The sequence below is a fragment of the Laccaria bicolor genome, genomic scaffold (assembly GCF_000143565.1).
Source record: "Laccaria bicolor S238N-H82 LACBIscaffold_4 genomic scaffold, whole genome shotgun sequence".
Taxonomy (NCBI): domain Eukaryota; kingdom Fungi; phylum Basidiomycota; class Agaricomycetes; order Agaricales; family Hydnangiaceae; genus Laccaria; species Laccaria bicolor.
Window position 1 is genome coordinate 970,761 of NW_001889875.1, and position 20,080 is coordinate 990,840.

At 44.0% G+C, this 20,080-nt stretch overlaps 6 protein-coding genes across 6 annotated transcripts; 3 read left to right on the forward strand and 3 right to left on the reverse strand.

Annotated features, from left to right (window-relative positions):
* Positions 1 to 8,832: 8,832 nt before the first annotated feature.
* Positions 8,833 to 11,960, forward strand: LACBIDRAFT_323355 (uncharacterized protein; the record flags this gene model as incomplete). The annotated part of the gene is made up of 13 exons (XM_001876461.1): positions 8,833 to 9,070; positions 9,115 to 9,920; positions 10,079 to 10,252; positions 10,336 to 10,684; positions 10,932 to 10,959; positions 11,107 to 11,147; positions 11,217 to 11,223; positions 11,268 to 11,307; positions 11,399 to 11,410; positions 11,476 to 11,487; positions 11,713 to 11,738; positions 11,766 to 11,773; positions 11,911 to 11,960. 13 exons carry the CDS (start codon positions 8,833 to 8,835, stop codon positions 11,958 to 11,960), a joined length of 1,791 nt encoding a protein of 596 aa, XP_001876496.1.
* A 1,664-nt stretch (positions 11,961 to 13,624) lies between these two features.
* Positions 13,625 to 14,634, forward strand: LACBIDRAFT_292728 (uncharacterized protein). The gene is made up of 6 exons (XM_001876462.1): positions 13,625 to 13,722; positions 13,782 to 13,803; positions 13,850 to 13,997; positions 14,050 to 14,094; positions 14,146 to 14,338; positions 14,395 to 14,634. The coding sequence occupies exons 1-6, from the start codon at positions 13,647 to 13,649 to the stop codon at positions 14,526 to 14,528; spliced, it is 618 nt and encodes a 205-aa protein (XP_001876497.1). The 5' UTR covers positions 13,625 to 13,646; the 3' UTR covers positions 14,529 to 14,634.
* Positions 14,635 to 14,707: 73 nt separating this feature from the next.
* LACBIDRAFT_311419 (uncharacterized protein) lies at positions 14,708 to 16,615 on the reverse strand (the record flags this gene model as incomplete). Its single annotated transcript, XM_001876928.1, has 4 exons — positions 14,708 to 15,150; positions 15,212 to 16,209; positions 16,265 to 16,343; positions 16,405 to 16,615. The coding sequence occupies 4 exons, from the start codon at positions 16,613 to 16,615 to the stop codon at positions 14,708 to 14,710; spliced, it is 1,731 nt and encodes a 576-aa protein (XP_001876963.1).
* A 266-nt stretch (positions 16,616 to 16,881) lies between these two features.
* On the forward strand, positions 16,882 to 17,461 carry LACBIDRAFT_311421 (uncharacterized protein; the record flags this gene model as incomplete). Its single annotated transcript, XM_001876463.1, has 1 exon — positions 16,882 to 17,461. The coding sequence occupies exon 1, from the start codon at positions 17,147 to 17,149 to the stop codon at positions 17,459 to 17,461; it is 315 nt and encodes a 104-aa protein (XP_001876498.1). The 5' UTR covers positions 16,882 to 17,146.
* A 460-nt stretch (positions 17,462 to 17,921) lies between these two features.
* Positions 17,922 to 19,084, reverse strand: LACBIDRAFT_311422 (uncharacterized protein; the record flags this gene model as incomplete). Its single annotated transcript, XM_001876929.1, has 5 exons — positions 17,922 to 18,240; positions 18,303 to 18,434; positions 18,490 to 18,723; positions 18,774 to 18,917; positions 18,966 to 19,084. 5 exons carry the CDS (start codon positions 19,082 to 19,084, stop codon positions 17,922 to 17,924), a joined length of 948 nt encoding a protein of 315 aa, XP_001876964.1.
* Positions 19,085 to 19,539: 455 nt separating this feature from the next.
* Positions 19,540 to 20,077, reverse strand: LACBIDRAFT_311423 (uncharacterized protein). The gene is made up of 5 exons (XM_001876930.1): positions 19,997 to 20,077; positions 19,910 to 19,947; positions 19,801 to 19,852; positions 19,682 to 19,749; positions 19,540 to 19,631 (listed from the first exon to the last, which is right to left on the reverse strand). The coding sequence occupies exons 1-5, from the start codon at positions 20,022 to 20,024 to the stop codon at positions 19,611 to 19,613; spliced, it is 207 nt and encodes a 68-aa protein (XP_001876965.1). The 5' UTR covers positions 20,025 to 20,077; the 3' UTR covers positions 19,540 to 19,610.
* Positions 20,078 to 20,080: the final 3 nt, after the last annotated feature.

The window sequence follows — 20,080 nt, forward strand, 5'->3', positions numbered from 1 at the left end:
TTTTTCTTATTGCAAACCCCAGCTGTAATAATCCAAGATAGCTTGCCTTGGAACTTAGGTAGCACAATGGTTGTATTCTGATGAAGTGTAGCAGTAGCCATCATGATTTACATGAAGAGAGCTAAGAAGTGCTGCTGTGGTCACCTAAAAGCACATCTCAATTCTTGTAATATTGCCATGTGGATTACTTTACTCTAGGTGCTCTTACAAAACAGCAAGATTAAACACTTTATTAAAACACTGCATCTATTCAAGTCTTTTTGGGGTGTTGCTTTTCCTACCTTCATAGATTATATTTTCAATTGTGTTCCTACATTAATATGCAAATACAACTCTCTTTAATAATTAATTGCCTTAAATTTAATCTCTTTCACCTTTGTGTATGGACAGAATTGTCTCTCAAGGAAAGGCAAGGGTCGGCAAGACCAGGCAATGTATGTGATAGTACAGATATGGTGGTGAAGGGTAAAAAACTTCTCAAGCAACCATCACAGAGACAATTTCCTCTTCCAGTCAGCATCTAAAAGCAAGACATGAGCTATAGCTTTATAAATGCAAAATGTGAGGCCAGACTACGAATCAAATTATCCCATGGGTCAGAATATCTTTATTTTCTGCAGTGTTCAAATGATTCTGCCAGCATAGACTCAGATCATCAATCATATGAATCAAATCAGTGAGGCTATGTGGCAGTCTGTTATTGTGCAGTAGACCCTGAATGGGTTCCAATGCCCAACATGTAAAGTGTAAAAGCTTGGCATCCTTATCATTAGCTTGCAAACTGTTCATGGTGGTCTTGTATATTGCTAGGATCACAGGTGCCCTTTTGGAAAAGTCTAGGCAAAGTTTGCAATATGAATGTTCATAAATAGTATTCTGAAGTTCAAGCTCACCGTCCATATGTGACTGGGTTCTATTTGTTTTAGGAGATGTTTCATTATCAGCTAGGATTGATAGATTGGGTTCTACAACTTTTTGATGTTCCTTAAGCTGACTCTATATTCAATGCAGATGGGAGATAACAGTGGCTAGTATGCTCTCATTGGAGGATACATACAGGATCACAGTTTCCGGGTCCATGGCCAATAACACAACTGCAGTTGGAATGGCTCCTTAAATTTCCTATTGTTGACAGGAATAAAGAAAAGATTAGGAAGTTACAAAATAATTGCAGAAGTTGCCACACTTGGTGAAAGACAAACACCTATTTATTGTAGGGACCATTTTGTTTTGCAATGATGAGTTTTATACAATAGTGTGCTTCATCAAATGCTAAAATGATAAAAAGAGTTGCATTTTCTTACTTTTCTTCATCTAGTATACAGTAGTTTTAGATGATCATTGAGCAACTTGAATGCAGCATTGGTGAAGGTGGTAGATTGAAAGTGGGACCAAGATATCTTAGTCATCAGTGAGAGCTTTGCAGATAGCCAAAGATCTTGATCAAGAAAAGTGACATACTCAGATATAACATAAGTATCTGTGGACTCCTTTTTAGTCAAGATGTCTTGTAAATTATTTCATCATAAAAAGATAAGTGATATTGGTTGTGACCTTTTATAGTTTAATGTTGTATCATGTATTTTCTAAATTCACTTGCAACCTGACTAGAATCCAGCTCTATATATCTCCACTAAAGTGTTTACAAAGTGTGTTAAAATTAAGCTTCAAAAAAAGTGTCAGAATGATTAAAGGCTTCATTTTTGGATGCTACCATCAGATTCAAGATGATGATGAACTGCATCTACTGTTCTTGACTTTCAGTTTATAGAGCCCAAAGACTGATTGCAGTATTGTTTCAGCATTGGGACTCTGAAGCATTTGATGTACTTGTAAACAGTCATATCCGTCTCAAGTGCATGGGGGATCATACTGCATAGCCTATCTTCTAAGCATTCACATCAACTGCCCCTTGTTTTAATCTCTCTATCTTTGATGAGATTTTTGGCTTGAATCTGGCAAAGACTTTGAATGATTTATTTGCCATGTATCAGTTGAGCTTTCATTTTGTTCCTCTGGTGAGAAGTTCCTATCTTCTTATCACTAAACTTTTTTATCTACCACATTGCAGGTGCAGAAGTGGGTTGCAGCAAAATAACTTGCAAACAGACAAGGAACTCAAAGTTGGGAACAACACCAGAGGAGGTATGGCACCAGAGTTGGCCATGGTGTCAGAGTTGGTTGGGTTAGTGAAAAGAGATATGTGCATAGCAGGACAAGTTCTGGGCAGAATGAGGTGTATGAGGAGTCATCAGAAAGGTAGAAAGGAGGAAAAATCAGATATAAAAAACACGAGAGGCATTGTTAGGTTAGTAACAAGATGGGAGCAAGGCTCAACAGGAGCTGGGAGCTAGAGGCTCAACCACATGGGCCTATAACTGAGAGCAGGCCTCAATCAGAAGAGAGAGATGAAAGACGAGAAACAGATAAACAGCTCAGAGGTGCATTTGTAATATCAAGGATGAGATAGCAAGTACATGATGAGCTACCTAAATACCTAAGAGAAGTATACAAGGTAACCAAGGAAGAACAATAAAAATAACAAAGATGAAAGGAGATAAGAGAACAAGGAATCACAAGGTAACAAGATAATAAAAGGTGGGCATGGAGATACAAGGTATCATTGTGAAGTAGATTCTATGGAGAAGACCTCACTAGCAGTTCTTTTTTGTTTCTTGTTGCAATTCAATGCAGTTGATGATGCCACCATTGCAACTGAGGTACTTTGTTAAGTGGTGAGACTTTAGGTTCTGATAGATTTGTTACCTATACCATTGAGTGACCTGCACTTAGCTTTGCTCTTTATGATACCAGACTTTAGACAATGTGGTTCCTCAATAAGAGCCTTGACTAGGAGTGGTGTTTAACCTGCTTTGTAGTTGATTACATTATTTGTGAAATTTATATGTTCAGGCAAAATGAATCATAGGACAACAACTAGAATTTACAGAGAATGCAGTGATAGATAAAGACCATCTTTGTGTCAGGTGATGATTCTCAACATTGCCTGGTGCCCAAGAATATTCTGACAAAGGTGACTGAGCTCTGTTGGCCCTTGGCACATCTGGCAAAATTGATGAATACCACATATCTTAACAAAAAATAACTTGTGCTTGAACTGTACACTGTTTTCATCAACAGACAATATGTGGTATTGTCTGTTGATGAAAACAGTGTACAGTTCGAGCACAAGTTATTTTTTGTTAAGGTATGTTAGCCTCATCATCTTTACAATAGTTTACAGAGGAACAAGAAGCTGAAGGTGGATATTAAGTCACTGTCTAAACATGTTGACTCTTGTAGGTGTGCGCTAGATGATCTTAGAGACAAAGTGGATCATTGCATGCAGAGGCAGTGAGATACAGACTGGACCATCCATCAATGGGAGATAGCTTCAAAAGCAATAGAAGGTCTCTTTTTCCCTTATGCCCTCAATGGTCTGCTGACTCACTCTCATAGCTTTTGATCACCTTTTAGAACCAAGAGGTTCAATGAAATGTCACATTATTGTGTCTATGTATTTCTTTCATTAAGTTGCCTATCTTTCTCTCATATGTTGTCAGCAGAGCATTTCATGCAATTGTCTGTCCTCAAGAGCATATTAATTGGTTCAAAACTGACAAAGATATGGTTGAAAATGTAAAATATTGTTGAAAATAGTAGATGTACCAGACTTCTTTTATAGAAACACCAATTTTTAATGTAATTTAATGTTCTTGGACTCTTTTGAAGCTACAAAAAATGTTAATAAACTTACCAATTCATAATTCTAAATATTTGTTGAAGGACCAGTCTTAAATCGATTAAAACTGAAGAAGATCAAGACTGATCTATAGACCACAAAAAACCGTGGTCTGCAGTTTTTTTGTGGTCCAGTTCGGTCTTTTGACTTCTATGAAAAAGGCAGACCAGTTATAGTTATGGTTAAAGCCCTGGGGCATCAAAAAGCCAGACCAGACCAGACTTTTAAACACTAATCACACTCAAAGTGAGCAGAAGTGAGTGTAAAGCCTTTATCTGATCTGATGAATAAAACCGGGAAGGGAGCTCATTGTATTCTTTGCCAACTGGTAGGTCTCCAGCAATGAGTGATAGATAGTGGGCAAATTCAAGAAAGGTGTCTGATTCACACTTGTTGAAGCCTGTGCAAGAAACAATGCTATGCTGGAAGGGTATGTGAGTTACAGTTCAAGTTTGAGGCTGGGTTTGAAAAGTGATGGAGAGGTGCTGAGTGACATGAAGAGAAGACTGTCTTAGAGCTCAGTCCCAATGCTTGAGGTAAATGATGATGATTCTGCAGGGCAGTTAGTAGAAATCACCAAGGTCTTATCAGTGCCCCTCTAATTCCTGCAGACATCCGGTCATTCTGGCGGATTCCAGTAGATTCTGGAGGAATGAAATTTGGCAGGGAGGCCTGCTATTTTCATTATTCTGGTGCCTTACCATTCTGGCAGAATTTGGGCATTCCAGAATTGACACTGGAATGTTCCGCAGGATTGGAATGGAATGGAATATAGAATTGAATGGAATGGAATCCATTTATTTGTTTGTTTATTTTACTTCTGTTACCAAACAAATGCAACACCCTTTCCTTTCCACTCACCACCAACCATCCTCTTCCCCACCACCTCCATTTCCTCCCACCAACCATGTTGACAACAGCAACAACAACAACAACAACACCACACCACCCATCAAGGGCCATGACAATGCAAACACACTAGGTGGACAACAAGGCAACATGGCAACAAGGCAAGGAGGCAACGTGGCAATGGAACAATGATGAACAACAATGACATCATCATTGTCGTTCGTCATCCGCATCTCATGACCCACGTAACAACCACCCACTGCCCACAAAAACACCACAAACACCCACAAAAACACCACAAACACCCACAAAAACACCACAGTGCCCACAAAAACCATAGGCCACCCACAGAATGACACCCAGCACCCATGAAACACTTGGCACACTCTTGTATCTTTTTTTTTTGCTTTTACTGCAAATTCTGGTCCCATTCCTGTGGATTCTGGTCCCATTCCTGCAGATTCCTGTGGATTCTGGCAGATTCCTGCAGGAATGGGTAGGGCACTGTAAAGTACTGGAAATCACCCACCAACACTGAGAGCCCCAACAATACAAACAGGCCATAGTTGATGGTGCCTGCTGATGGGCTGATGAGGGATGATAACCCTGTGTTGATGAATTGGCCAATGTGATCCCACTATCAAGGTAAAGAAGGGTCAGCCAGCTATGTAGATTTAGCATAGATGGATCAGTAGGAAGCTGCCATGGGAAGCCAAGTCCCTGTATTTGTATATAGGCTGATAGTTTTGAACATTGTATTTGTATATTGGCTGATGGAAGATAGCTAAGCTATGCAAGGTCGGCTGACAGTTTTGAACATTGCTGGGTTGGTGATCAGCCAAGGGCCTTCACTTCTGATTAGCAGCTAGGCTATGCAAGGTCGGCAGACATTTTGAATGTGCCTGGGTTGTGGTCAGCTGAGGGCCCTCAACTCTGGTTACCAGGGTCAGCTGGTGGGACCCACATTATTGTATTCATGGCTCAGCTCATCAGTCCAGCAAATGGATACCACTACCAAGTTGGCCGCGGAAACTGACAATTTATAAACATGGGATCAGCCAATGTTTGAGCTAGCCCAGCCTTTTCAATATGGACTAGTATATGTTTTCTGCTTGGCTTTTATTTTATGCAGCCGAGCATGGTTGTTTGAGCCAGACCTGGGCTTTCATGCCTGGTTGAAATGTCCAACATGTGGTATGTTTACAGGAAAAGTGACTTGCCAGGATTGGAACCCATGGCTTCAAGATGTCCATACATCTGTCTTGCAGCCTTGTCAATGTTGCAAAACGACATTGGTTGGTATATTTTACCCTGCCCCATTTTGTCAACTTGGGAGCATCATTTCTTCCCCAGTTCAAATCTTTAACATAGTAGTATGTTTACAAAGAATGGGTAAAGTTAAATGAGTGTTAAATGAGTATGAATGCCAGGTGGAAAATAACTGAGCAGACAAGTGATTAAATTGGTACAAATGCCCAGGCTGCATCTCGGATAATAGAGCCGATTTGATATTAAATTGTTGAAGTACTTTGGCTGGTGCTGAAGCTGGGTGGAGAATAACTGAGAAGACAAGGGAATTAAATCGGTTAAAATGCCTGGGCTGGGTCTCGCATAATAGAGCCAATTTAATATTAAATTGTCAAAGTACTTTAGCTGGTGCCGAGGCCAGGTGGAAAATAACTGAGCAGACAAGTGAATTAAATTGGTAAAAATTCCCAGGCTGCATCTCAGATAATAGAGCCGATTCAATATTAAATTGTTGAAGTACTTTAGCTGGTGCTGAGGCCAGGTGGAAAATAACTGAGCAGACAAGTCAATTAAATTGGTAAAAATGCCCACACTGCATCTCAGATAATAGAGCTGATTTAATATTAAATTGTTGAAGTGTCTAGCTGGTGCCGAGGCTGGGTGAAAAAGAACTGAGCAGACAAGTGAATTAAATTGGTTAAAGTGCCTGGGCTGCACATCAGGTGAAGCTGGTTGCTTCACCTCATTGCCATGTCTTGCACCATTGTCTCATGGCCACTGATGGATTGTGTGGTGTCATCATGGTTGTTGTCATCATCACTGTTGTTCTAGCCCATGGTGGGCAGTCAGGAATGGGGGAGGCAGGGAAAGACAATGGTGGGGGATGGAAAGGAATGAGCATTGGCTTTGTTTGGTAACATGAGTGAAATAAACAAACAATATACAACCAAACAAGCCCAGATGCATTCCATTCTGTTCCTCTAAATTCTGCAGAACATTCCAGTATGAAATCTGGAATGCCCCAATTCTGCTGGAATGACAAGGCACCGGAATTTAAAAAATACAGGCCTTCCTGCAAAATTTTATTCCACCAGATTCCCCCAGAATGACTGGATTCCAGCAGGAATTAGGGGGGCACTGATAAGACCTCCTAGTAGACTCTGTAGTGTTTCCTTCATTGTCTCCTTCATAAGAGCCATGTTAACATCCTCTTGATAGTTGATGCTGGAGCTGGCCTTGTTGGCTGTGGACTTCAACATTAAGCCAATGCCTTTTAAAAGCTCAAAGTGATTTAGGATGAGAAGAAACAAAATCAGAGTTAGAAACTACCTTGATGACAGCAAGGTGGATGATATGAGGGATACATCACATCTGAGAATCTGAAGCTGAAAACTCAACCCCTGCTTCATGGCACTTGATTTCTAATGCTTCCATCAACATATCATTATTGCTTGCATTATCCATCATAATAGCCATAATCTAATGACTGGTCAGTAATCGAAATCAAGAAATATTGGTATAATATTGACAAAGTTTGTTTTGGATGCCATATTCCTGCAATGTTGACCAGACTACTGCTGCCATGTTCTCGCCTGAATGCTCACCCAGTAGCTCTTGGAAATCAATAAGTAGCTCTTCTGAAGAAAGAATGAGCTGAATATATATAGATACCAATTGAAAGCTTACCACATTCCCCCTCATTTGTGATATAATGAGCAACAATTGCCAAAAACACATAGCAGTTGCTTGATGTCCAGGCATCAAGAGAGAGACTTATTTTCCCTTCCAAGGCCTACATCAAAGTTCAAAGGAATGGATAAGAAAGGACAAATTTGAATTGATGAGGAGCTTACCAAAAACATAGCTTTGGTTTCCTCAACTACCTCCTCACCTAGTTTCATTGCCTGCCTGCAAGCACCATCTTTTTTTGGGAATGTAAACTTTGAGTATGGTCTCCCATAGCTCATAGCAGTGATGAACTCTGTGTTTTCTACCTTGGTGAACAGTTGATCGCATGCCACCATCCACTTGATCAAAATCCATTTGAATTTATCTTGGTCCCAAGGCTCCTAAGCAATGAAAAACAGTCAATAATGATCTAACAGAACATTTTAAAAAAATGGTGTACTGCAGATTTAGCCATCTGCTTTTCAAATGCTTCTTTAATCCCAGCAGTGTTAGCTTTCATGATCTTGAGGTAGTCAGCTTGAAGTGAGTTGTCCAATAGTTTCCTCCCTGATGCCATAAGAATCTTGTCATCAGTTGGAATGTCTTGCTGTTTCATGACAAGGTACAGATTATGCATCAATTTGAAGTGAGTGCAAATATGTCCAATAAGGCCTGACAAGGGAAGTCAGGATAGAAATGATTTGACATATGAAAGGGTTGGAAGTACCTCTTTGTTTGAGATCCTCTTGTCACTCTCATTGCCCTTGTCTGATGAGCTACTATCCTCACTGGATGATCCTAAAAATTCAACATCATCTTCTGACTCAGCAATAGTTCCTTTCACATGAGACAAGGCTGGATTTGAAGGCCGAAACATGTACCACTGTATTCATTAGTATTTGTAAAATATTGGAAGGAATATAAACACCAATTACATTTGTCACAAAAGTCCAAGTGTGGTCAAGAATTTGCACTGTTTCTTTATTGTCCTGCTTTACTTTTCATTTTTCTTCAATGATATTCTTTGTTACCATGGCAACACCACTCAGCTGATGAATATTGTAATGAATAGAATAATGGATAAAGAAGGACAATAAAAAAGCCATGTGTTTCCTTGACCATATTTGGACTTTTGTGACAAATGTAGTCAATGTTTATATTTATTACAGTATTTTACAAATACTACAGTCATTTCAGAAAACCTTGTCTGCGTGCTTTTGAGTCATCTCAAAATGTTTGAAAATAAAATAAAATAGAAAAAAAACTATAATCATCTACACATCTAAAACCAATGCTAGAACCACACTCTTTTGTTTTTGTCTACCATGGATGCTACCAACAAAGAGCCTGACCTGGAATATCCTCTGTCAGACACTCCAATGGGCTCGGATGATGAAGTAGTTGGATCCGACATGGCAACCCAAACTTGCAGCAATGAAGCAGAAGAACCCTATGAATGGACAGAGGAAAGCCTGGCCATGTTCGAAAATTATGGTGTGGTGCCTCCCTTGGCAATGTGGCAGGAATGCGAGGAAGAAAGCAAGGTTGATGAGGATTTAAGAGGTGTGTATTTGAGTAGCAAGTTCTCGCAACCCTGTTGACACCAGTCTTAGAGGCAGCCACTGCAGCTGCGAAGAAACTCACCATCCATCTTCCTAGCCAAAATCAGCATAGAGGCACCAATGCGAAGCTAGCTCCCAAAGTGCGCCATCCAGGAGACAACAAAGCCAAAAAACCTGCAGAAGAGGCCGATGGTGTGACAGAGATTTTGGACACACCTAAGGCCAGTAAGAAGAAGAGAAAGAAGATTAAAAAAGCTCACCAATCTGATACTGCAAGCGAAGACTCGGATACAGAGCCCAAGAAAAAGAAAAAAAAGGTTAAAGCTCACCGGTCAAGCATTGGAAGCGACTCAGATCCAGATGCCGGTGAACTCCCCAAGGCAAAGAAGACCTCTCATCAATGTGAGGTGGTCAGTCATGCTGAGGCTGACACCGAAGTCTCAGTTGCTCAGTCCAAGAAGCGTGGACGACCATGCAAGGTTGTCGATGACACACCAGTCGCACCGAAAGTCTGGAGCATGTCCATGTTTGTTGAGATTGCTTTGCCTCCAAAGCTACAAACTGGGAAGACGCCGCATGGTGACAAGTTTGTGAATATACCGGCCATGATGGGAGGGCCATTTGTCTTCATGCGAAAAATGACATGGGAGAAATTCCTGGAGGAGGTTGCTGAAATCGTGGACGTCAACATTGAGAATCTTGGGTTAGATGGCATGACATGGGGGTTCCAAGAGAAGAAGGCAAAATTACCACTCACCAATGACCATGGGTTCCAGACTATGCAGAACCAGATCAAGAATCACCGTGACTTGTCCTCCATCATCATCATTGTCTACCACCCTATTCCTTGTGTTAGGCAACCTTGAGCAACATTGCGAGAAAGTCGCAGTGCACCTCAGCCGGTGGCAGATGGTGGGAGAGTCCAGGAAGTTCCTACTCAGTGGGAAGCCAAGGTCAGCAATTCCATCAGTGAATGGCAGTTCTGTTCACACGCCTTCCCTGCACCTAGATCGGCCTTGATGTTCAGCCCGCACCCATCATCGAGAAGCTTGAGGAGATGTATCCTGTCTTGGCGTGCGCTGAACACCGTGGAATCAGATGCTTGATGCACTCACCATGCTCTGGCGAGTATTGGCACTTCGAGCTAGATCACAAAAAGCTATCACTTTGGGCAAATGCTATCGTGAGTTTTCTCAATGTCCTTTCTTCTGGTAGGGAGAAGGCTGATGTGTTCTGATAGCTAAGGTGTGAGACTGGTTATGATAGAGTCCCATTAGGTCGTGCAGGCTTTACTCCGAAAGAGAAAATGCCAGCAGGAAGCAAGCAGCACCACAAACTCCAGGACGAACACAAGAGGTCCATGCACAACCAAATGGCTTTTTCCTGGGCTACAGGCCTCCGACAATGGCTCCAATGCCCCACCCCTCTCTTCACTACTATCCATACCCACCACCCACTTCAGCTACAGCGCCCCTCCTTTATGGGGGTATCCAAACCCTAATCACCCACCATCGATGCCAATGCCTCAAGCTACCCCTTCCCTCCCATTTCCAATGCCTCAAGCTACTGCTTCTCTCCCACTTCCAGCATCAAACACAAATGGGGTCCAGCAGTGGTGTGTTCAGAACTGACTTGGCCAAGAAGAGTTTTAAGGCCTAGTCAAACTCAGGTTCCATGTTGGCGATGACTTGACTGGCCTTGATAGGGAGATGTGGACTTGGGCAGGCCTTGGCCCCTTGCACAAATCAAGGATTCAGGCAGCCTGTAATTCAGGCCAGGCTGGACCATCCAATACCACCCATTCATTCCCGAGATCTCTTTGATTGACTGCTCCAACCCGGTTTTAATATATTTAACTTCAGCACTACCCTTCTTCCCTCCCTTCGTTTAGTCAGTACCACCCCTTGACCATCTATTCTCTGCTGCAACATTCCCTATACCCCACATACTAATGTGCATGGAACCATATAATGATTTGGATTTGATTTCATACTAACCTCTTACTGCAGATCTTTTTAGACTGTGACATACCCTTAGTTACTCTAGCTCCTTAGTTACTTTTGTCTACATTTGCATATGTATGTACATACATACATATATATATATATCTTGTTACATATATCCACAATCCCGAAACCATCCCTCAGCTTTCTTGTGTGTGACAGCTGCAAAGCATGCATCAACGAGATCTTGTTCAGGGTAGAGGCTGTCTTGAAACTGTCAAAAGTTATGACGAAGGTAAGCTTTAACTATAAAGAAAAATAAGCAATGTTGACAATCCAATTGCCCAATCATTTCTACTCACCACAACTGAAGCTTTCTTCAATAGGGGAAAAGTCAGGTGAGTATGGGGGTAAGAAGAGCAGATGGATGCCTGTTGCGACAGTTTCAGAATACTTGTCATAGGGAAATGAGAGTGTATGTCTCACCTGTGCCCTCAAATAACTCCTGGAGGGCTTCGCTCTTGTGAGTTGCACAGTTGTCCAGAACCAAGACACTACGGGGGCCTGGCCATGGGTTCATGCAGGGAAGCTAGTGTAGTACATCATAGTCAGTCCAAGGGTAAGAGTAAAATTCAAAGGACCCACCACATCATTGGCAATAAGTCATAGAACTCTCCTCCATCAATTGAACCCTCTACAGCACGCGCTGCAATGTAGCCTTTTACAGTAAGCGCTGGTAAGGCGCTATAACAGATACCTTGGTGAGTGAGACACTGTAGATGGGCTTGTGTCCACTTGCCGCACGGCCATACTTTCAAATAAGAGTCTTCCTGTCCTTGCTCGTTTTGTCGACAATGACCATCTGCTCTGCAGTGTACCTGCTGAGGACATCGTGCAGCCAGGCAGTACGTAATGCATGATCACACTCAGCAGCTTGCCGATGCATGATCTTCCGAGTGAGTCCAAGATCATGCAAATTATCATGAAGAGCTGTGGTGGACATAGGGATGTCATGGTAAAGGGCAAGCCACTCCCCGATTTCATCAAGATAAAGCTCTGGGGATTCGTCGATTAGCTCTTTAAGACCACGAGTAGCCTCAGCATCAAGCAGACGACATCGACCTTGATGATAGGATGGAGGGATGACCGTACCATGTCAATCATAGTTGTCAGCCCATCGATCAATACTTTTTAATGACACACCGAGGACATCTGCAATTTCTGGAAGTTCCCAGCCTTCTGTGAGAAAATGGAGGGCGCGCTCCTTCATATCGGCACTGATTTTCCGAAAAACCATGGCTACAGAGCCAGGAATGGTTGAGTTTTCGCTTTCTCACTTTTTCTTATTTTATTTTATTTTCAAACATTTTCAGTCAACTCAAAAGCACATATGTTTAGGCCTTCAAATCCGGCCTTGTCTCACGTGTTTGGCCTTCACTTTTCCTTTCATTTTGTGTTGCCTTTTCTTTTTGTCCATATCAGAAGTTTGGGCCTCAGCTTCTATAATTTCGGCAATGCGAGCAGAGTTGCACATTCATCTGGGAAACATACAAGGGTTACTTCCAGAGGCTATAGGGCCTGTGTTGTCCTTATCATTATACCAGGTGATTTTGCTTGCATCCTTCAAAGTCCCATTGGCATTGAGGGCATCTCCACCTAAGCTTCACATAAGTAATGAGGAACCGATGGAAATAGTTCCAGACAACATACCAGATCCACCAGCAAATGTACAGTGAGAGCAGTTGATGCTCTGATGGGACAGGTAGTTACCCATCAAAGCCGCCCATATAACTGTCAGTTTACCGCGACAGTGTGCAGCCCTAACCATGAGTCGCAGAGCTGCTTCTTTGAGATCACCACTGATCTTTTGATAGACCATAGGTGATGGCAAAAGGAGTTTTTGATGATAAGGCTCTCACACAAGACAAGGCTAGATTTGAAGGCCTAAACATGTACCATCATATTCATTAGTATTTGTAAAATATTGGAATAAATATAAACATTGACTACATTTGTCACAAAAGTCCAAATGTGGTCAAGGAAATGCAAGGCTTTTTTATTGTTCTTCTTTATCCATTATTCTATTTGTTACAATATTCATCAGCTGAGTGGTGTTGCCATGGTAACAAAGAATATCTATTGAAGAAAAATGTAAAATAAAGCAGGACAATAAAGAAACAGTGCAAGTTCTTGACCACACTTGGACTTTTGTGACAAATGTAATTGGTGTTTATAGTCCTTCCAATATTTTACAAATAATGAATACAGTGGTACATGTTTCAGCCTTCAAATCCAGCCTTGTCTCACATGTCTGTGAAGGTGTGCTGAAAGAGGATGTGTGACATTTCTGTCACACATCACAGCTCACATAGTTCAGCTTTTCAAACTTTTTTTATTTCTAACAACATCATTATTGAAGATCACAATAACTGCTCACAACATATGCAGGTTTAATCCTAGGAATTTTCTCAATCTACAAGTGGTAGCAGGCTATGCGCCTGTTCGAAGGCGCCCCACATGGTTATGAAAATAGCTCATCTTGAGGACAAATAGCTATAAACAGACTGATAACAAAATGCGACGGAAATCTTTGTCAATTAAACCTTTGACCTAACGCCCAAAAGATACGTTGAGATGGCCCTCCAACCTTCCCTACGCCAATTGATAGTCGCAGGGAGTCACGATGCTCCTCATACCCTGGACATATTCCGTAAGTTCCATCCCAAAACTTTGACATTGGCAAGTCCCTGAACTTGAACATCCATATAGTCGACTATGTTTGCCCATTCAGGTAAATAACGGTAATGAACCACAGTACCGGATTAAACGCGTTACAGCGCGAAGATGGCGTTGACGATCGATAATGTCTTGAAGCCATTCTTCAGCAAGGGCGGGAAGTACGACGGCAAAGTCAAGGCGGTGTTTAGGCTCCAAGTCCAGCCTTGGCATGCGACTTCGACTCTAACGCACGAAGCAGGACTTGGGGTGCGTAATAAGGAACCTATTGATGTTCATTTTGTGGACATTAAGTTGGCAGGTCCTTCGTGCCTCTCCAGAGAACTTTTGGCCTTTCTCTCTCCTGGTACAAGGCCCTAATCTCTGCCCATTTGACGTCTCATTCCATTCTACATAGCTCTTCAAAAACCAAACAGATTACTTCGATATCCCCGCATCCACTCTGACCCCGATCCAAATCCGCGAAAAGCTCGCGTTACTCGCTGCAGAGATTATCCCAGCGGATGCCGTAGAGCAAGTTAAGGACCTTCTGACGTTGAAAGGGTCCCCGAATGGAGGCGTTGCGGTTACTGACGACCTCAAGTACAACAGTGCGTCTCGATTTCCGTCATCTGAGTCTCTTCTTGACTGACTCTTGCGCATATAGTCAAATTCTCGAGACAGAACAGCATTCATGTATCACCAACGGTTCTCTGGGATGGGTTGGTCGCTCAAGAGATTTCCAGCAGCTGGGGCGAGAAGGAGTGGACCGCATTCCTTGAGAGCAAAGTGTTGGTTTGATAGGTATGGGCGAGGTGTTCAAATAACTCAATCGATGTTACACGTGTTCAGCCCATAAAATTGAAATTGCAGACATTCTCACATGTCCCACGATGACATGACGGTGAATTAGACATCAGAAGGAAGTGAAGTTTTTGCTTGTGTTCGAAGAACTGCACCAGCCGTGGAGGAATTGAACTTCATTCCAACCCATCCTCAATCCCACCCCTCCTCCTCCTTCGAATCTTCCCAGCTTCTCTAGATCTTTTCTTCCAGCCCCTCGTCAGCTCGCCCCTCTCCTCCTCCCATCTTTTTCTAATTTCTTCATCTGTATTCGTCCGATAAAAAGCAACAGCAGGATCACGCCAATAACACCCCTGCTCCTTACTAAACTCCAACGGATCCCTTGGGCGGGCCTTCGTGATGGAGGAGGAGGAGGAGGAAGGAAATGGGAAAAACAACACCTGCTTTGGGTCTAAGAACGTTGCTGGACGTTTTGTATGCGAGGAGGATAATGTGGGTTGGTAGTGTTCTGTCGGTTGCGTAGTGGATTCGGTAGGGAGCATTGGTTGTTCTAAGATGAAGGGAACTTCTTCGTCTAGCTCCAGGTCGAGGTCTAGGTGGCCTAGGAGGGAAAAGCCGGCTAGAAAGAGGGTAGGATGAGTTAAATCTGGCCCGAAAAAGCTAGTCTTTTTTTTACATACCCTCTTCATCTCTAGGAGCGAATAGATCCTTTAGTTTAGTCCGCTGGGTCGGTTTCTTCGGCTGGGGTACGATGTTTTGTGTAGCTTTGGGCTGCGCAACTTTCTCTACTTCCTCGTCGTTTCGTATCGATATTGATTCCATGGACTTTGAAATTGGCACGACCTCAAAGTCATTGAGCCCCTCTTCATCGGCATCCACCAACATCTTGTCCCCTTTTACCAATTCATCTTCGTCAATGTCAGACCCGACACTTTCCCTGCCTACCCAGTCCTCGTCCTCGTCTTTCCCGCCGAACAAGGATGCGAGGAGATTGAGGGATTGGGACGTTTCGAGGGCGACATTGGTATTATTTTCAGGAACAGAGCTTGCAGCTTCCACAGGTCGAGGAGCTTCGGAGGTCGATGTAACCATAGCAGGAAAGGGTTCGACGGGAATTGAAGTTGGTGGTGAACGGGCCGTGGATTGTGCGCTTGAGATAGACACGGATGGATGCGCTTTCTCCTCCTCCTCCTCCTCCTCCTCCTCCTCCTCCTCCTCCTCCTCCTCCTCCTCTCCACTTTCACTACTCTCATCCCCCGAATCCACGACGACCTCGGACACATCAACAACCATTTTCTTCCCTCCCTGCTGGACCTCTAAATCCAAGAACATCCCCTTCAAATGCTCGCTCCCCCACTTCGTCATATCAATCGCCTTCCTCCTAGCCCTCGTATCCGGATCCTTGACCCTTTTCTTTTTCTTCTTCAACACAGCATCGTCCGCGTGCCTTTTCAATTTCTTCACACCTTTCACTTCGTCTTGAGTAGGAGGTAACGGATGCGTAGGCCTCATTTTAACGGGACGCATGGTTCGCCCGAGAGGCGTGACTTTCCACCCGGGACGCGTAGCCGCGTTTTCGGGAGTAACGAGGGACATGTCGTCGGCGTGTACCCCGCCGTGCCGCTTGCGTCGTTTTTTGGGCGGTTCGTTGGAAGCTGATTCATGCTCTGCCGCAATTCTACAGACTTCTTTTTTAAGGAGTGTTCCTGTTGAGAAAATCTTTCCCCTCATACCTTTCCGCGAAATCTGGTTTGGCTTCTCCGAACCGTAATTTTGCGCCTTTCCATGTAGATCCACTAAGCAAATTCATACCTTTGTAAAAACTATTAATTCCTTTTGCCCTAGGGTTTTATGGAAAACCACGGCTACGTACATTTCGCCAATTTTCCCGCAGTCGTTTCAATTGTGATGTAACCGAACTTTCTCGGTGCACCCAAGCCATCCAAAAGGCCTATACCGTCCACGCATTTTACAGAGCCAAAGGTTGAAAGCCGTCTTGAGATATCATCTGCTGTTATAGCGGGGGTTAAGCCAGAGATGTGTAGCCTTTTCGTGATCAAGGTAGAGTCCATGAAAGAGAGCATACAGCCGTCACAAAGAATGACGTCGTTGCAATGGGAAATGAAAGGATGAAGACCCGTCAACAACGACAGCACCTTGACAGACTTGACAACACGTTTGAAGGAAGCGGTGGTCCAGAATGCCCCCCGTGTGCCCAGTTAGGTTGACATAAGCAACGTCAATTTTTTTCTAAGGCAAACAGCAACATTTTTACAAGGTTTTTCTTGCTACACTTATTCGTTTTCCGTGACATATTGGGAACAACAACTACTGCATAAATTATATGGTATAAGATATCTACATATATCTACAACACACAAGGGTTGGTGTTTGTGCACACCCCAAACATACCCCAGGGAAACTCGTTGCATCCGCCGCGCGAGCTTGAGCTCATCAGCATGCCGTGCCATGGTCCACATCAACACAAACAAAAATAAGTAGAAAGGGTGGTATCAGATTTAAAACAAGGGGAGGGGAGGGGGGCATACAGAATCACATACACGGTTCTCCCTATCGCCTGCACTCTACCCATTGGCAAATAAAGGCACGGCACGATGCGATGTGTCGATCGCGTTTGGGCATGTTGCCGTGTGTCGGGTCTCCCGTGTCTGGGCATTTTCGCGCGATGTGTCGGTCGCGTATCGTCGTTTGGTTGGTTACATGTCGCGTCGCATTTGGGTGTGTTGCCGTTGCGTCTCTTGTGTCACGTCTCTCGTGTCTATGCGTCGGTCGCGTACAGTCGATGTCAGTCGTTTGGTTGGTTGCATGTCGCGTCGCGTCGCGTTTGGGCACGTTGCCGTCGCGTCTCTTGTGTCGCTCTCTGGTGTCTGGGCATTTTCGCGTCCATACGCGGCAAGCACGTCGTGTGAATGCCGCGTCAACGAGGCCGAGGGGAATATCGACGAGGGAGGCTGGGCGGGAATGGGGGTCAGGACCAAAAAGATTTCAAAAGCTGTTTGGCAACTGTTGCAATGCTTTGGCTTATTTGGACATCATCACGTCAATCACGGTGACGGCTGACGTGACACTGACAGGGAAGTTCCGGAAGGTCTAAGCCGAAGGCTTCTGAGACTACGTCATTCTTTGTGACGGCTGTATTATCCATGAAAGATTACACAGCCACAGGAAGACCATTTCAGACTTCTATCTCTAAGATAAATACATTGACGATGAAGTACAAAAACCATACTGTACTAATGTGCTTTCCTATATATGGTACAGATGGAGTGGAGAGAGAGATAAGTAATACATGGTAGCTGAATTAACCCGAAATTACGCTGCCATCGACGTCACCATGCGTATCCTACGCACACACCACTCACTCAATCACTAACCAAAGCTCTCCCACGTCTTGATCCCACTCGTCGACGCAGCAGGCTGCTGCTCTCTCGGCGGATGGGGCATTACGATCGTCTGTGGCCCACCCGACGAAAAGCCCATAACCATTTTGGGCCCTAGTGACTCAAATTCCAGCCTCGACCCAATCTTGAACGAATCCGTCTTCCACACCCGCTGGTAGATGTACGAGTCGTTGAACGGGAGGTTGTATGTTGTTGATGGATCGTTGGCGGCGAGTGGGACGAGGGAGCGCAGCCAGACGCGGAGTTTGTGCGCGGCGCCTGCTGGGACGGAGTTGGATGGGAGAGAACTGGATGGATGGAAGTGTGACTGTGAGGAGGGAGAGCCGAGATGAATGGATAGGGTACTCACTATATTAAGAACGATACTGTCTTCGGATCCGAATCCAATTTTAGTCTGAACTCATCGATCAACACACCTCCTACGCCTTGTGCCTCATACTCTAGGGAATACTTGTACAAGTTGTTTGACACCCGATCCCACCTAGAATCCAATTAAGGCGATCACCAACTTTTTTGATAAAAAAAAACCTACTCACTTGATGATGAAGGATATCAACGCCCTCCCGACATACGCATGGTATATCTGCTCCTTCGCATCTGCATGCTTCATCCTAGCAAACGATGCATCCCCAATAGAGTTGAAATCCGGATCCCTCCCCACCAGCAGCTCGTCATCGCCAAACAGCCTATGATCCACCCCATTCACCCGCAACCACACACGAAGAGACCAAAGACATCCTGTTGGTATGCTATTTTTCCCTGGGAACACGCTAAAGTGTGGATTTAGCCTGCGAGTAAGAGGGAAGCTTCAACAACGCACAAGACTGCAAAGTCCAGTTGTCGAGGGTCGACCTTTAAGGTCCGCACAGTTGGCTCGCATAGCGGTCGTTCGATACCATTGGCTTTGAAGGATAGATTGAATGTATATTTTCCATGTCGAGGTTTGCCTGATTCAGGCTCGACCCTAGGTAAATTAGAGACCAATTCCCCGGTAATCAATACGCGGACATACGATATCATGAACTGTAAGGGCGTGTTGCCTGCCATGAGCCGATAAGTGTATAGATAGCGTTCATGGCGAGGCAATGGTCGTCGACGGGCGGTACTTTGGGCGCCTTGATCATCAGTCATCAGTATTTCGGTATGTCCTGTACACACTTTTGAGGATAAGGGCTTAGTGGATTGTCGAATGGTGTCGACCAACGGACGCTATTGGGGCTTCCTGTCCGGTCTGAGGTGCTATCGATGGTAGAAAGTGACAAGTTAGCTAGATGATGATTACCGGGTTAGTCCAGGAACACGCACATACTGACTGCTGCTTCGTAATCGGGGCACTCTTCGTCGTCTCGTAGGACTGCTGCCAGGCTTGGCTCAGATATCTCTGAGAGACGGGACATGATGGAAATGGACATGTCAGTAAGAGGAGCGCAGCAAGTCGAAGGGCATGATCAAGACGGTGATATAATAGTAGACTGAAGCAATAATAATCTGAAGTGAGGTGTGTCATGTGAAGGGAGCACAGCAATGCATCCATGTGTTCCGTGTTTCGTTGTCATGTTTCCGCATAGCATGTACGCGCCAAATTATGCAACTCTCAGGTTAGAATTCATTGCACATCTGCTTGCTTGCAGTACAATTACGTCTCTAGAAAAATCTATTAAGATTCCGACGGCTTGCCCTGCAGATGTGTCAATCTAAACGCACATTTACAAACCTCGTAAAACACACCTTAGTCAGGGAGTATGCTCCATAGAGCGTGCCTAACATTCCAACGCCAAATAGAACACCGAAAGTCCCTAGGGAGAAAACGTTGGGTTGCGAAACAGGTTGAGGTCAGTCCAACCCACCGACGTAGAGATTGGACCTGGGCCCACGCAGCATAATGGGCTTGGTGTTGTTCTTCAAAGGCGAATGAATAATAGAACGGATGGCCATGTTTGAGGAGACAACACCCACCTGGTACATTTTTTGTTTCTCCAAAACATGGTTGGGAACTAGGCAAGAGATTAGGATATAAATGATAGAAAATTAACGACTTCGTACGATTGTAGATGGGAGAGAGGAGACTCATGACGGCGAGGAGGAGGGGAGTAGCAGCGAGCAGCAATTTGTGGTGGTTGCGGGAGA

What these genes read in the sequence shown, in the direction of transcription:
- LACBIDRAFT_292728 (XM_001876462.1), top strand. Translation starts at nt 13,647, where the DNA reads ATGGCCCTCCAACCTTCCCTACGCCAATTGATAGTCGCAGGGAGTCAC. An exon ending in TCATACCCTGGACATATTCC is followed by an intron (nt 13,723 to 13,781) that starts GTAAGTTCCATC and finishes ACATCCATATAG; the next exon opens with TCGACTATGTTTGCCCATTC. An exon ending in TGACGACCTCAAGTACAACA is followed by an intron (nt 14,339 to 14,394) that starts GTGCGTCTCGAT and finishes TTGCGCATATAG; the next exon opens with TCAAATTCTCGAGACAGAAC.
- LACBIDRAFT_311423 (XM_001876930.1), bottom strand. Translation starts at nt 20,024, where the DNA reads ATGAGTCTCCTCTCTCCCATCTACAATC. An exon ending in AGAAACAAAAAATGTACCAG is followed by an intron (nt 19,853 to 19,909) that starts GTGGGTGTTGTC and finishes TCGCCTTTGAAG; the next exon opens with AACAACACCAAGCCCATTAT. An exon ending in CAGGTCCAATCTCTACGTCG is followed by an intron (nt 19,750 to 19,800) that starts GTGGGTTGGACT and finishes TTTTCTCCCTAG; the next exon opens with GGACTTTCGGTGTTCTATTT.